Source organism: Sceloporus occidentalis, unplaced genomic scaffold, assembly GCF_023333645.1.
Source record: "Sceloporus occidentalis isolate IW3139 unplaced genomic scaffold, rSceOcc1.0.p SCAF_37, whole genome shotgun sequence".
NCBI classification, from domain to species: domain Eukaryota; kingdom Metazoa; phylum Chordata; class Lepidosauria; order Squamata; family Phrynosomatidae; genus Sceloporus; species Sceloporus occidentalis.
Window position 1 is genome coordinate 10,709,022 of NW_028317017.1, and position 16,095 is coordinate 10,725,116.

Here is a 16,095-nt window from a genome sequence, read left to right on the forward strand (position 1 = left end):
GTAAAAGCAGTGATCGGCAAGGTGTCCTACACTAACACCTGTGTGCTCCACAAAGAATTCAGGAGTCCAGACCATCGGAAAATAAACCATCGTGACGTTCTCTCTAAATGCACTGTTCTCTCTCTCTCTGGAAAGTGGTGTCAGTAGATAGGAGGCAGATAGGTGACTGCTAGCGTGCGGGAGGACCCTGGCCGAAGTAAGCCACGGTGGTGGCTTTTTCTGGGGAGAGGGTGGGGTTAGTTGAAGGAAAATTTTAAGATTGAATAGAACAGGATGTAGAGAAGAAAATAATAGAAAAGAGCAGGTATGTAAGAAAAAAAAGGACCGCAAGAGAGAAAGTATAGCAAAAGGGCAGAATAACTGCAAAGGTAGAAGTCATTAAATGAAGTCCAAAAAAGAGATATAGCAAATTATTTCTCGTCCTCTTTTTCTGTGCTTTTCAAGTCGCTCTGTCCTTTTTCTATTTTTTCTCTTGCTGTCCTTTTTTATGCCTTATTCACATGCAAGATCTGAGGGAAAGAGACTGCAAGAAGTGCTTCTTGCAGTCCTTTCCCTTTGATCCCCGTTTCTGTCTGATTCTTGTACAGTTTCTTTTGCATCTCTTTTAATAACTTATGTGCATCTTTATTTCTCCTTTTTTGTCCTTATTTTGTCCTTTTCTGTCCAAGTTTTCTCTTGCTTTTTTTTCCCCTGCCTAATTTTTTTTTCCCCATTTGATCTCTCTTTTCTATCTGTTCGATTCCTGTATGAGAACAAGGCAGAAACAATAGGACAGCAAAAGAAAAAGGGGAGGGGAAAAAAAAACAGGAAAAAGAGGAAGAGAATTCAGTGCAGGAAAGTAGATAAGGCAAACTAGATTGTAGCATTAAAGAAACATAAAGCGAGATCAAAGGAAAAGAGACTGCAATACACAGGAAGAAAAGACACTAAAAGGAGAGAAATGGGTTAGAAAAAAAGAGGGTTTGTGTAACAGAAAAGCTGCTTATAATGCCACTTTTAAAGCATTGCCGGATCCAGGGCCAAACGGGACAAATGGCATTACAGAGAAAGATGGCAGCATTATTATTCCCCTAATATTCCAAGGAGGAGGCGAGGTTGTGCGGGGTTTGACCTTGCGGTGGTAGCATGGCAGCTTGCACAATGGGGACTTGTGTGGTCACTGTGTGTATGTCTGGGTATGGTAGTTTGGGTGTTTGTTAGTGTCTATCTTGGTATGTTAATTTGTGTGTTAGTGTGACTGCTTATGTGTGTGTGACTATGTGTGTCTGGGTATGTTAGTGAGGGTGTCTTGTATGTTAGTGTCTGAGTGTGTGTGTTAATGTGCCAAATGTAAAACACAGGGCTAGTACTAAGATCCTAAGATCCCACTCTTGACAACTGCATATCGCTGAAACATTGGGGGATCCCACATTTTGTCAGCCTGTCCTGGCTGTACCTGTTATTCTTGGTATGTAACTTGTACTGGTGCTATTTATTCTGTGGCTATTTATCTTTAGTAAATTTATATTTGCTCTCTTTATTGGATTCCTATTTGTATTCTTTGAGGGCTAGCTTGTGTTTTACATTTTCCCTATTACTACAGTTCTTGGAGGGCACTTTCTTTGGCTATAGCACAGGGCGCAGCTGCGAGGGGGTGCACAACCGCCCGATCAGCTGCTGCAGCCTCCAGGACTAGTTAGGGAGATCACGGCCCAACATTTAGGAAACCATCTAAATGCATGGGCACTCTGGGCAGTTTCCCAGGGGCCCAGCATTCTAGGGGCCCCGTGGTGAATTATATTACTGCCAACAATGTGATTCACCACGAAGACCCTAAAAAATAGCAACGTCTATATAGGGGAGGGGCGATCAGAGAGGCCACCTCCCCTGGGGTGGTCTTCAGGGGAGTGTAGAGGCAACTTGCACGTTTGTGCTGTCCCCAACCAGCCCTGGTCATCGGGCGCCCTGTAGTGATGGGAAGTTCGGATCATTAAAGTGAATCAGATCATTTCGACTCGTTCGCTGAAATGATCCGATTCATGATCCGAATCTTCGGATCACTCAGTGTGACTCACAGGAGTTACTGTTTTCCAGTTACTCCGTGCAGGCACACTAACGATTGGCCTGCCTACTCGAGTGATGTCAATGAAGGCAGAGAGTCGTTCAAAGATTCGAATCTTACAGGGATCCAAATCTTACAGTGATCCGGATCACTGTAAGATCCGGATCACTGTAAGATCCGGATCTTTGAACCACTCTCTGCCTTCATTGGGATTCGAATCATTCAGATAATATCACCATACTTTTATAAATAAATACATTAATAATCACTGCCCCCAGGATTTACATTCCCCTTTACCTGCAACTGCACCTTAAGCTAACTTTATTAAATTAATTAAATTAACCCTCACCATTAAATTAACCCTTAACACCCCATCAACCATGACTGCCCCTAAAATTAACCCTTAACACCCCATCAACCATAACTGCCCCTAAATTAACCCTAAACACCCCATCAACCATAAATGCCTCTAAATTAACACTAAAGACCCCATCAACCATACCAATTTAGGTAATTTATCTGGAGTACATGCAATTAATTTAGGGGCTGTTATGGTTAATGGAGTATTTAGGGTTAATTTCAGGGGCTGTTATGGTTAATAGGGTCTTTAGGGTTAATTTCAGGGGCCGTTATGGTTGATGGGGTCTTTACGGTTAATTTCAGGGGCAGTTATGGTTGATGGGGGCTTTAGGGTTAATTTCAGGGGCCGTTATGGTTGATGGGGTCTTTAAGGTTAATTTCAGGGGCAGTTATGGTTGATGGGGTATAAGGGTTAATTTTATGCTGATGACTGAGGGTTAATTTAATTTAATAAAGTTAACTGAAGGTGCAGTTATAGGTAAAGGGGGGGTAAACTCAGGGGAATCTAAATCCTGGGAGCAGTGAACATTATTAATGTATTTATTTATAAAAATATTGTATCAGTAATATTCTCTGAATGATTCGGATCCCTGTAAGATTCGGATCCCTGTAAGATTCGGATCCCTGTAAGATTCGGATCCCTGTAAGATTCGGATCCCTGTAAGATTCGGATCCCTGTAAGATTCAAATCATTTGAATCATTTGAATCTTCGGATCATTCGAATCTTTGAACGACTCTCTGACTCTGAGTCATCGTTCCTCTGTGAATTAATGAGCTGTAACCTGACCCCAGAGTCTGTGTCTGAGTGCTCTGCAGATGACTCACGCTAGGATCAGGTTACAGCTGCATGATTCACAGACTGAACTGGCACTGCTACAAATGAATCGTTCAGTCTACTGAACCGACTCATCCGGATCACTAAAAAGAATCGGATCAAATGAACGATTCGTTCATGATCCGGACATCACTAGCGCCCTGTGGGCATTGCGCTGGTCTGGGTATGAGGTGTCCGATGAGCAGGGCTGGTTGGGGAGATCACAATCCCCCTTTAACCAGCCCAACATTAGGGAGCGCGGGGTCTGTCAATTCAGACCTCGGCTTCCGTGCTCCCTTACCATTACGCGCCGGCAAATGAGTCAGAGCGCAGGGATATGACGTCACCCCGGTGCTTTGCATCAATAGCCGGCGCATAGTGATGAGGGAGCACTTAAGCAGAGGCATGGAGTGGCATGGACAGACCTCACGCTCCCATGACAGCATGGAAGAAAGAAGATAATGTATGATGCAGGATGATGGAAGATGATAGAAGATGAGAAAGGTAAGAAATGAGGAGAAAGGGTTGTAAGAACTGTGTGTGTATATATATATATATATATATATATATATATAGATAGATAGTGAGAAGGGAGGAGAGGGGGTAGATAGTAAGAAAAAGGGGATGTAGATAGTGAGAAAAGGGAGGAGAGGTAGCTAGAGAGAAAGGGAATTGTAAGAATAGTGAAATAAAGAGTGAGTGAGAGAAGGAATGAATGTGTGGATGAATAGTGTGAATGAGTGAAAGAATAAATTATTGTGTGAATGAATTATGTGAATGAAAGTGACTGTAAAAGGTTTTGTATGTATCGTATATGTATAATAGATTTGTAGAAAGGCAAAGATCACACAAGCAGGGTGTTTGAGCCTTGGGGACCAATATGGCACAGGGCGGGCTGTTTGGGGACAAAGTTAACTCATGATGGGATGTTTGGGGACAACGATGGCAAGTCCTATGTGTGTAATCTGGTTGCTGGTCAGGGTCTGTGTGGGCAGCATGGATGCCAGGGCTGGCTTTGGGGTGTGCAATCTGTGAGGTATACCTGTGATTTAGGGGGTTTATCTATACCTTTTAATGCTAAGTTGTTATGCGAATTCCAGTTGATCTATACCTGCAAAGCTGGGTTTGTGTGTTATTCTGTTGATCCATATCTGCTATGCTATATTTATATGCATTATTTATGTATACCTGCAAATACAGGGTTTGTATGTCTTATTCAGTTGATCAAATCTGCAAATCTGTTTCTGTGTGTTTTTTATTTGATCTATACCCGCAATGCTGAGTTTACATGTGATTTCTAGGTGATCTATACCTGCAATGTTGGGGTTGGATGTTCTATTGATTAATACTTGCAATGCTATGTTTCCATGCATTATTATTGTATACCTGCAAATACAGGATTTCTATGTCTGAGTCTGTTTATTTGATCTATACCTTAAATGCAGAGTTCACATGAGAATTTCAATTGTTCTATACATGCAAAGTTGGGTTTGTGTGTCCATGTGTTGATCTGTACCGGCAATGTTTCCATACATTATTTATGTATACCTGCAAATATGGGGTTTGTATGTCTTATTCAGTTGATCTATACATGCAAGTGCTGTTTTGTGTGTTTATTTGATCTATACCTGAACTACAGGGAGTTAGTAAAAGAGAGGTGGTGTTTAGTGAATAAGGGGACAAAGAGATTCTGGGGATGATTACAGGGGAGAGGACCTCTCAATGTCACGGTAGGGTCAGAAGGAGGGAAGACGGCACTGACTCTTACAGTCTTTCCCTAATTTGTAATGAGTGTGTCAAATATTTTTTTATGGTGTGGTAGTGGAGGGAATTATTGCATGCTAGGGAGTGTGGAGTGGGGCCCAAAGAAATGCTTGCATAGGGTCCAATTATTTCAATATAAAATTGTCGGCAGGGGCTAATATTAGTATATATTGTCAGCGTTAATATACATCGGCAGCAGGATCTAATATTAAATAATGAAAACTAACTGCCAGTTCGTTTGTTCAATCAGTCTTTACTTCAAAGAGATAAGGATATATTAGGTAGTTACAAATGCATGTCTAACATGCGTGTATATATATATATATATATATACCTGTGTTGTAATCTCATGCGCTTCCTTCAATTGCAGAAATAAAATGTGGTCACTCTGTGTGTGTATGGGCAGTGTTTGTAAGCCAGTGTGTGTGTATATGTGTAAAGGCAGGGGAGTGTGAGGGCAGTGTATGTGTATATGCGTGTTAATGGGCAGGTGTGTGTAAAGGCAGTGTGTAAGGGCAGTGTGTGTCTATATGGGTGTTTATGGGCAGTCGTGTGTAAGGGCAGTATATACGCATATGCGTGTTAATGGGCAATGTGATTAAGACAGTGTGTATGTGTAAATGTGTGTGTAAGGACAGTGTAAATAACCTATGTGGGAAAAAAATAGCTGGGGGGCACAATTTTTCGTTCTTGCCTCGGGCGGAAAAGGATACGGCTCTGCTATAAGCACCATTCTCGGTATTAGTTCTGTTACTTTTTGTTTTACTGTTTAACTTATGAGTGCATGTGTATGGTGGTGTTAGTGTGGGTGTCTGTCTGCTTATGTGTGGGTGTTAGTGTGTGAGTGTCTTTCCATATCTCACCGACATGGATTTCAGCAGCCTTCTTGCACTGACCTTGCCTGCCAATCTCTCTCTCTGCTATTAGGTTGTTGTGCTAGTCAACTGCTGTGTATCCTGTTGTATATTTTTTTTATATGTCTGTGTTACAGTAGCTTCGACATGCAAGAGCCTGCAATCACCAAATATGTCAAATACATCATATACATTGCCCAATTGTATTTACAGTTTTTAAGTATCAAATAATCAAGGTTTCAACTTGTTATATCTTTCATTTCTAGTTTCCACCTTCAAGTTGTACCAGCGGGCAAAGCACGTGTATAGTGAAGCTGCAAGAGTGCTTGACTTTAAGAAGGTCTGTGATGAGGCACCTGCCAACGCGCTCCAGCTGCTTGGAGACCTCATGAATCAGAGCCATTTGAGCTGTAAAGACATGTATGAATGCAGCTGTCCTCAACTAGATCAGCTGGTGGACATCTGTCTGTAAGTTATGACAGCTTGAAGGGAGGTGGGGGGACCTTTTCTGGATTTTTTGGTTTGATTATGTGCTGAAACTAGGACATAAAATCGATATTTATTTCATTGTGTGTTGGAAAGATCCAGAAAATGCAGCACTTTAAAATGCACTGCAGATCTGTCTGGCCAAGAAGGGTTAAGCGGTGGGAAATAAAATTCCTGAGGCTAACCACAAAATAAAACCATTTAGACACATTCATCTTCTACAACATATGCTTTCATTCTGGCTTATAACGTCTTTTCAACATGCATGCTTTTTTTATAATAATTTATTCATAACATTTTAATTTTGGTAGTGAATATTATTAGGGAAAAGTACACACTTTTAACCCTTCTTGGCCAGCCACATGTGAGAGATGTGGTTGACAAGGTCATCCCTCAGCTGCCAATCAGATATCTTTGGTGGCAAAATTAACCCTGACCCTACTGGCTCCTGCTCCCCTAAAGTTTGAACACAAGGACGCCAAGGAAGAGATACTGTGTCACCTGTAGTGAAAGAAAAAAAACAATCCTTGTCTGTCAGAAGTTAGTTTTATGATAATTTGTGGTTTCCATATACAGCTATATCAGCTTGTCGACATGCATGAAAAATCAACCACCACCCTCCCACACAAAAATAAACACCAAGAAACATGAAATTATTTAAATACAGCAATGGCACCTGAACTACAGTTCCCATGACCCTTGGCCAGTATGATGATTGAGTGTCTCTGGGGCCTTAACCCACGAGGTACAAAATTGGTGTCATATTATTGGAAGATGTATTCAATGCCTGCATTCATTGGTTTTTTTTTTTCTTAGTTGACATTATTAAGCCATATTACCTCATTTTGTGTGCCTGTCCTGGAATGTGTAGCGTCACTTGTTTAGGCTCCCTGTGCATTAATCATAGATGAAGCCACATATATCGGGGGGGGGGGGGATAACCGAGAGGGGGTTAGGAGATTTGTTTTTATCATTTGGTTTGGAAAAAAGGGGGAAACATGTTTATTATACATTTAATATGTATTATATGATCATGTGATACGTGGCTTGCCTTAAATAACGTCTCCTGGAAAAAATCTAAGCTTAGATTGGTTATCACTATCAGTAAGCATTGTGCTGCTCCTCAAACGTTTCCCTAAACCCTCTATTTCTTGGGATGCATCACTAAAAAGAATTTTCATAATATTAATTACTATATTGTAACAAAACCCTGCAGCTTAGGACCATGAATTCCACTTACAAGGATCATAACTTCCAGGGCAACAAGGCTCAGAAACAACATATTTCAAGTATACTGTGTTTTATTTGCAAAACAAAATCATCCAATTGGAGCTGTCTGGCTTATACTTAGATGGCCAGCCCAACTATTCACTGACTTATCCGCCAGACCTAGCTAAACCAGGCTCTGAAAACCACCCCCAGACAGTACACACGGGTGCAGGCGGGTAATACCCCACTTGGTTCAGGGATCTTCAGAGCCTCTCCTTGCCCTAGGAGGTCAGGGGAACCTCCTCTCCCCACAATAGTCTCCCAGACTTCACAGAGTTTACATGTCTAGTTCCTTTACATGACCAGGACCATCAAGGACCAGGACTGGACTACCAGTCTGTTGCAACACTAGAGCATTGGCTTGTCCTGTTGTCTAAATACTCCTCTCTATATACATACAGTTTACACATCATTTCTGCAAAGAATCTGTTCAAAAACATTCCCCTGGGGCAACATATGACTAAATAGTTCTAATATCACATACGTTATCTGTAACAGTAATGGGATTGACCTCTCGTGCTGCCATAGACCTGACGCAGGCCAGTGCCCCAATCTCTGTTCTGTGTACATGATTCTTTATTTCCATTGTTACCTTCACTAATTTTTTCCTCATCGATGCGAAACCAAGCAGTAAAAGTCACGTAAAGTATACACATTTGTCGGAAAAAAAATTAATTTGTAGGAATAATAAGCCATTCCATAATAAAACAAAAATCACACATATTGTTATCAGTCATCATGAGATGTATGAATGTGGCCCCAAGCTCCTCCTAGAACCATCCATACTAACATATGTACTTACACACACATACTAACATACACACAGACATACTAACACAAACATACCTACACACAAACATACAGTAACATTAACATTTAAGTGGGCTTATTACTATAGCAACCATAATTTATGACGCATCCATCATAAACGTTTCACTATGGTGATAAAACAAGTTTATATAACCCCCAATATACCCATATTAATGAATAAAGGTGGCATAATCAACATAATAAAATAATTTTGAATAGGCATTGCAAATATAGTACTTACGTTTAGCAAAGACTTATATAAAATGGCATCAGTGACTTTGGAAATCATTTTTAGTCAGGAGGTAGCAGGAATAACTAGATGTAGATGGGCAACACCACTAAACTCATCTCAATGGTTAGTTGAAAGAATGCACTTAGGAAATAATAGCCTCCATTATGTAATATCCAAACATTTTTCAATGCGTGGCAATTATTGGAGTGTCTAAATGTTATTCCTTTAGGGACTTATTCACTAAAGCAGTAGTTTGCAGAGGATGTGTGGTTTCAGCTAACCAGCTTCATTATGCACTAAAAAGGGTAGCTCCACTTGCAAGACTAGATATGTCATTTAAAGGGGGTACAGAATTGAGTGCATTTAAGCAGGAACCTGAAGAAGTTAAAATCCATTTTTCAGTCACACAACTCACAGAAACCAAAACATATTTACATTTTTACTTTTAATCTCCCTTTAAAACCTAACTATTGTGGCTTTTATCATCCCTCCGAAGCCTTTTGCATTTCTAGTCAAGACTCTTAGAGCCGCATAGTGGATTGTGTAAAAAAATAATGGACAGACCCTTGTATACAATAATAATTATACCCCATAACCTCTTTAATTTAGAATATATTTTTGAAGAAGTTTCATTCTTAAAGAGGTCGTTTCGAAAGTCTGTTTTTGATCCAAATCGATAGATCAAAATGATTTAATATCGGACAAAGAGAATAATGTGAATGTGAACATCCACAATGAGGGTGCTGAGCACCCCTCCGGCAAAAATAATTTAGCTTAAAGACGGGCTGTGCTGAATAGAGTCCTGGCCACCAGCCTCCTTTCCTGACATCCTTATGTGATGTCACCTAAAAATTCTCTCTTCATGGCAGTTTAAAAAATCATTACAAATGTATTTCATACCAGGGGCGTACCTAGAGTATTTGGCACCTGGGGCGGATCCTGTATGTGGCACCCCCCCCACACACACACTTTAAAACTGCATAGCTTCTACCGTTATATACCGGCGCAGACACTGAAGGTTGTACAGCATAAAACTTACTGTTATCATTATATACTGAGGCAGACATTGACGGTGGTACAGCATAACACTTATCACTATATACTGAGGCAGAAATTGACGGTGGTACAGCATAACACCTACCACTATATACTGAGGCACACATTGACGGTGGTACAGCGTAATCCCTATCATTATACATTGAGCCAGACATTGACAATAGTGCAGCATAACTCCTATCACTATATACTAAGCCAAACATTGATGTGGTGTAGGCCTACCACTTCATTAGTAGTAGGGATGCACCGAAACGAATTCTGGACTGAAACCGAAAATGCAGCATTTACCTGGCCGAAACCGAATATGACCCCCCACACCATAAAAAAAAATCTAACACTTTTATTTCAAGTAAGTAACACACCAAAATAGGACAAAACAATTAAATAACAATATTAATATATATATATATGTGATTGTTAACAGCAATCACATTTCTATCATGCCCAGGCATACCCAGATTCCAGGATGTACTCGCAGACTTGGCATGATAGGAGTATGATTGCCCTATCTACCCCTTCTCACTCCCTTTTGTCCTACCTACCCCTTCTCACTCCCTTCTCCCTATCTACCCCCTATCCCCCCGTCTCTCTCCCTATCTACCCCCTCCTAACTATCTACCCTCTCCCACTTTGAAGTTCACTTACCTTTCAGGAGTCCTGCGGTGGGGGTGCAAGGCCTCTGTCTCCCAGCTCTGCCACTGTATGGAACAGTATAGAGTGATGGGAGTTATGATGTACTAGAGCATAATTATATAATGAAAAATACATTGGAAATGGTACAGCATAACGCCCATCACTCTCACACACTTACCAATCCGCACATATACCAATCCACACGCATACCAATCCACACGCATACCAATCCACACATATACCAATCCAGACATACCAATTCACATATATACCAATTCACACATACACCAATCCACACATATCAATCCACACACATACACCAATCCACACATATACCAATCCACACACATACCAATCAACTCACATACCAATCAACTCTCACTCACTGAATGCTTTCCTACCTTTCCTCTTTTCTCCTTACAGCTTCTATTCCTCCTCTTCGCTCCTCTTCTTCAGTTCTTCTGTATTCTTCCGGGTCAGAGGTCACGGACGGCAGTGGGCACGGCTTCAGTGTTGTGCGCCGGGATCTGACAACAAATCCCGGCGCACAGCAGCTGTTGCCGCGCGGATCGCAAGGGAACGGTATCGGAGGTCTTTAGCAGACCTCGGGCTCCCTTGAGTGGTTTTAAGCCGGGTTCAAGGGTTGAACCCGGCTTAAAATCACTCAAGGGAGCCCGAGGTCTGCTAAAGACCTCCAATACCGCTCCCTTGCGAGCCTGCTCCTCCAGTGGCGAACATTGCTGTCCGTCTCTGGAGGGGTGCCGGCAAGTTGGCACCCCCCTGATGAGCGGCACCCGGTGCGGACCGCCCCCCCCCGCCCCCCGCTAGGTACGCTACTGTTTCATACATTTGTGCTAAGAAGCACCAAGGAAACAAAAATATATATCTTTCAGTGTAAGATTGCACTTATGACCTTTAAATGTCATGAGGGGTAGTAGATGTCAGCAACATAAATGACATTTGGTTTTCCACTTTTGCACGTTATGGCACTTGCCATACACGGTGTACAAAGAAATAAAGACATATATTGTTTTAGGGGAAGGGAACAGAGAAAACCTGTAATTTTCCTTTTACACAATTAAATTTAAGAAAAACTTAAATGGTTATGATTCACACTGCGTAATAAAAGGAAAAACTCCTAGAACCTCTTATTTCTATATAACAAGACGGTAGCATGCATGGTTTAATTAGAGGCTTTGGATTAAAGGAGGAGAGACCTGTTACAGAAAGGATTTGTAAACAGGGCTTTTCAGCAGCACACATTCTCCAGCTTTTGCAAGAAACTAGCTCTGGATGGCTTTGTGCAAATATCCCTGATATATCCCAAATATACTCTATTGTGACTGTAAAAAGCATTGAGGATACATGACTTAGGCAAGTCCAAGTATCCTTCCCTTATAAGTATTAACCGTAAAGAACGACACAGGACAATTTAAATTTGGGTTGAGAAGGCCACAGCTTTTATTAACATGAATCAAGAAATGAGTTAACATAAGTGGATAAATAACCGTTAATTTTAACATGCCCACATACCATAAATGGAGGGAAAGACTCCGGCAAACCTGTCACTCACGGCCAAACCAGCCCTAAAACACATGTTCTTTTAACCCCCTAGCCGCCGATCACCAGCTCAGAGGGCCCACTGTACAAACCACTTAAGTACCAACACCTGCTGGATAGCTGTTGAAGTGATCCCATTACCAACGAAACAAAATATTAACCAGGCCAGAGTTCCCCCCCCCTTTATTTATCCACCCCTTCACCTCCAGGACACAGCTGTGACAAGAACCCCAAAAAACCCACCAAGTAACAGGGCGGGCGGGCACGTCCGACACAAATTCTGTAGGTAATGAGAGAAAGAGGCTGGTTCACTAAGGTCTTGCCCATTTATACCCTTAGCAAAAACCAGTGACCTCTCATTCACCTCCCTGCCAACCTGATTACCACCTGCTGCTTAAAGTTTAACCCCGTCTTGGTCAGGCTGTACTGCACCAGTCATGCAGCCCTTTAACTATTTGTCTTCAGGGCTTCCACTAAAGGATCACATGAATCAACACATTTAATATAAATCTTATTATTGTAATATAGCACGTTGGAGCATTTTGCTTTCTAAGAAGAAATGTACCGTATTTTGAATTATTAAGGGCCCAGATTAAAAGTGAATGCACTGTAATGTGTATTCTTAATATACAGTGAGACACTAGCCTCTTTTTGAAGGGATTTTAAAAATCCAGTGGGGAATATTGATTGGACAGCAACAAAACTTTGGAGAATACCGCATGTCCATAAATACTGCCCATATAAACATTCAGAAAATGTTACAAAACGACTGCATTGATAAAACATAATACATCTAAAATATAGTTTAGTGTGTGATTTACAAGCATGCCACAGATGCAGAAATTGGAAGTAAAAGTGGGCAAAACAGTGATTAAACAATGTATAAATACTATACCAATACCATCATACCATCAAGTGGATTTGTAAATCGAAATGGTATGTATATGATGCCATGAAAGGTGTGGATCTAATGTATAAATATTTTAGGGTTTTGTACCAAAAAAAACAAACAATTAACTACCGCATCTGAAGTGTTAACAAAACCGAAATGGGATGGCGCAGGGACATCAAGAAGGCTTGAAAAACAATAAATACATACTAGTGCAATACATACAATGACAATTTTGACAATTGTATTGACCCAAATTAAAGATGTGCATAATATGCATAACTATAATAATGAGCCGGTATAGATTCTTCTGTTGCAAATACCATATGGTTTGCACCTTCTATATATATGTTCACCTCTTACTCCCAAACTTTTGTAGCGTACATGAGGAAGCTGTATTTTAGCCAAGGTAAGACGGAGTTTTCGGGTTCAGAAAGTGAAAAAGGAAGCAAAATGGATGCAGAACATGCAGCAAAACTGAATAATTACTTAAGTGAATTTAAGAAACATAATAAATATAATGTATACAAATATAAAAATTATGATTAGGAATAATCCGGAAGGTGATACAGTTCCAGTTTAAATATTGGCTCTGTCCTTTCCAAATATCCTGGAACAGCCTTTACTGAAGAAAAGAAAACATTTTAGAACGGATCGTATTCCAATAATTCCTGTTTTCTTATTGTGGTTAGAACTGTTAGCTAAAGCTAATGTGAACTGTGAAATCAAACTAAATTGTATTTTGATGACATTTGTGTTCAGAAAAATCTGGCAGTCGGACCTCTTAAACATGACTTGCTATGACCACTGTTTACGAGAACTCATCTCCTCACAAACAGATCGCTATATGCCAGGATGATTCACTGTGACATTTCTGGTCTCTGCTGACCACTTTTAACAGTTTTTTTCTGACTTGATACTTTTGACTTGTTATTGATACTTCCGAAATTCTTTAGGCATGGCCATATAAATGTTTGGGGTTTTTATCTATACACGTATACATTAATATCAGGCCTGGGAATTAACACAGTTAAATAGTTAAACAGGAAGTCCACACAACACCTTTTCATGATGTCTGATTTGCTCAGTGCCATCATTTAGTAATATCATGATACAGCAATACTTTTCAATATAAAGAAATACCAGGATTCAACCAAAAATGGCCATGTTTTTGTAAACCTTTCTAACTAAACATTTTTTATAGGAAATCTGGGGCTGTTGGGTCACGTCTGACAGGGGCCGGATGGGGAGGATGCACGGTATCCATGGTCCCTGTTCAGAAGCTGGATCATTTCCTTTCAAGCGTGCAAGATTCCTTTTACAACACCGATGACCAAAGATCACTGCTGAAGGAAAAAAGCCTTTTTGCTACCAAGCCTGGATGTGGAGCAATGGTCATTCTGGAAGAGAACAAGATGTGAAGGATCTGTGCTGACCACAGATCAATTTCCAATTGTGATTCCATTTTTTTCTCATTTGTGAAACATATATAATTATAGCAACTTAAACGCTTAGTTTTAAAACAGCCAAATAAAAACACTATTTCTAAAATAACATGAGTCCTTTGCTTGTGTACTTTCAACCAGAAAGCCTAAACTAATAATTTCTAAAAAAATAAAAATAAAAAATAAAAATATTAATTGTAGTAGAACATCAATATTTTTAACACACTGTTATCCTAAATGATCTCAGAACAGGATTTCTACTGGAGATAATTTCTCTAAATTGTTCCACCCCCAAACCATATTAAATAAATGTATCACAAAATGTAATGCAACATATTGTAAAGTATAATGTATTGAGATTTTACTTTGTCTTTCTATAGACCAGTGATGTCTAAAAACAACCACATTTTTAGTGCAAAAATAATACTGAAAGAGTATGCAATATCTACGTATTGCTGTAAATATACCAAATAGGGGATTGTCATTTTTATTTGCACCACCTTTGCCAGGGTACAATGATCAGTTGCAAAGTAGGTCATGGCCAGACCTTGGAAGATGTACTGTGATGATATTATATGGTTGCACACAAAATTGCCTTCCAATACTTTCATTTGTTTATCCAGGGCCAGTAAATATTTGTGCAAATATTCCTGATATATCCCAAATATACTCTATTGTGACTGTAAAAAGCATTGAGGAAATATTAAAGGATCACATGAATCAGCACATTCAATATAAATCTTATTATTGTAATATAGCACGTTAGAGCATTTTGCCTTTCTAAGAAGAGATGTACCGTATTTTGAATTATTAAGGGCCCAGATTAAAAGTGAATGCACTGTAATGTGTATTCTTAACTACAGTGAGACACTAGCCTCTTTTTGATAAGTTGCAAAGTAGGTCATGGCCAGACCTTGGTAGATGTACTGTGATGATGATCTGCACCCCAGAAAGGTAGCAGGATTAATGAAAACCCCCTATCTTCCACCATGCCACTGTCTCCTCCCTTTTATCCTGCCCACCCTCTATTTACCAATCTTATCACGATTCCTGCAGCTAACTACACTTTACACACTATTCTCTTCTGTATTATCACATGTCCATTTTACGCATATTAAATAGCAATATTTTGGACAGGGCCACTGACTCAGTGCTGCAAGATGTGTGTTCCTCTAGCACATTATCTCCATGACGTTCTCCATTGGGCCATGGTTCTGAATAGAACATCCATGTGTGCTGACATATCCCTGTGGGCCACATTTGTAGATCTTTGCTTCCTCATTTGCCCACTGATACAAAGGAGCGGGCATAGAATGGGAGGTAAGGTGGAGTTCTTAGGGATGCTGTCCATGAAGCCTAGGGGTACCACAACCACTAAGTACATCATTGCATGTTGCAGTCTCCCTTTTCCTGTTCATTTAACCCATAATGTCCTTCCGCAACCCTGCCTACTCACCTGAATATACATATAGGAAATATATATATTTTTAGGTATGGAATTATTGTGCTTTTCATGAACAGACAATGGTTTTATACATAGTATATGGTTGCACACATAATTGCCTTCCAATACTTTCATTTGTTTATCCAGGGCCAGTAAATTCTGTAGCGCTACAACTGAAAAAGTGAGGCTAAGTAAATCATTTATCTGTAAATGTGCCGTTTGGCCCAATGGTGTTGCTTGTTTTGCTCTCCAGTAAACCTTGCTCCGTCTGAGGCAAAGTTGTACAAACAGACGGACATCATGGTTTACAAACAGTACTAGACCGGTCACAACCCATAATTGCTTTGGGAAACATGCAGAGACTGCACACCAAGTCTGAAGGGCGTAAACATGCTTTTATTGCTTTTTTAAATTATACATAGCGGTCTAAAATAACT

The 16,095-nt window shown here is 40.2% G+C and overlaps 1 protein-coding gene across 1 annotated transcript in view; it reads left to right on the forward strand.

Annotated features, from left to right (window-relative positions):
• Window positions 1-14,190, forward strand: part of LOC149297826 (N-acetylgalactosamine kinase-like) — a 73,497-nt gene extending 59,307 nt beyond the window's left edge. Inside the window, exons 9-10 of the mRNA XM_089488293.1 lie at window positions 6,101-6,302; window positions 13,974-14,190. Coding sequence (XP_089344419.1) covers window positions 6,101-6,302; window positions 13,974-14,190 — 419 coding nt within the window. The remainder of the gene's footprint in view (window positions 1-6,100; window positions 6,303-13,973) is intronic.
• The last annotated feature ends 1,905 nt before the right edge of the window (window positions 14,191-16,095 follow it).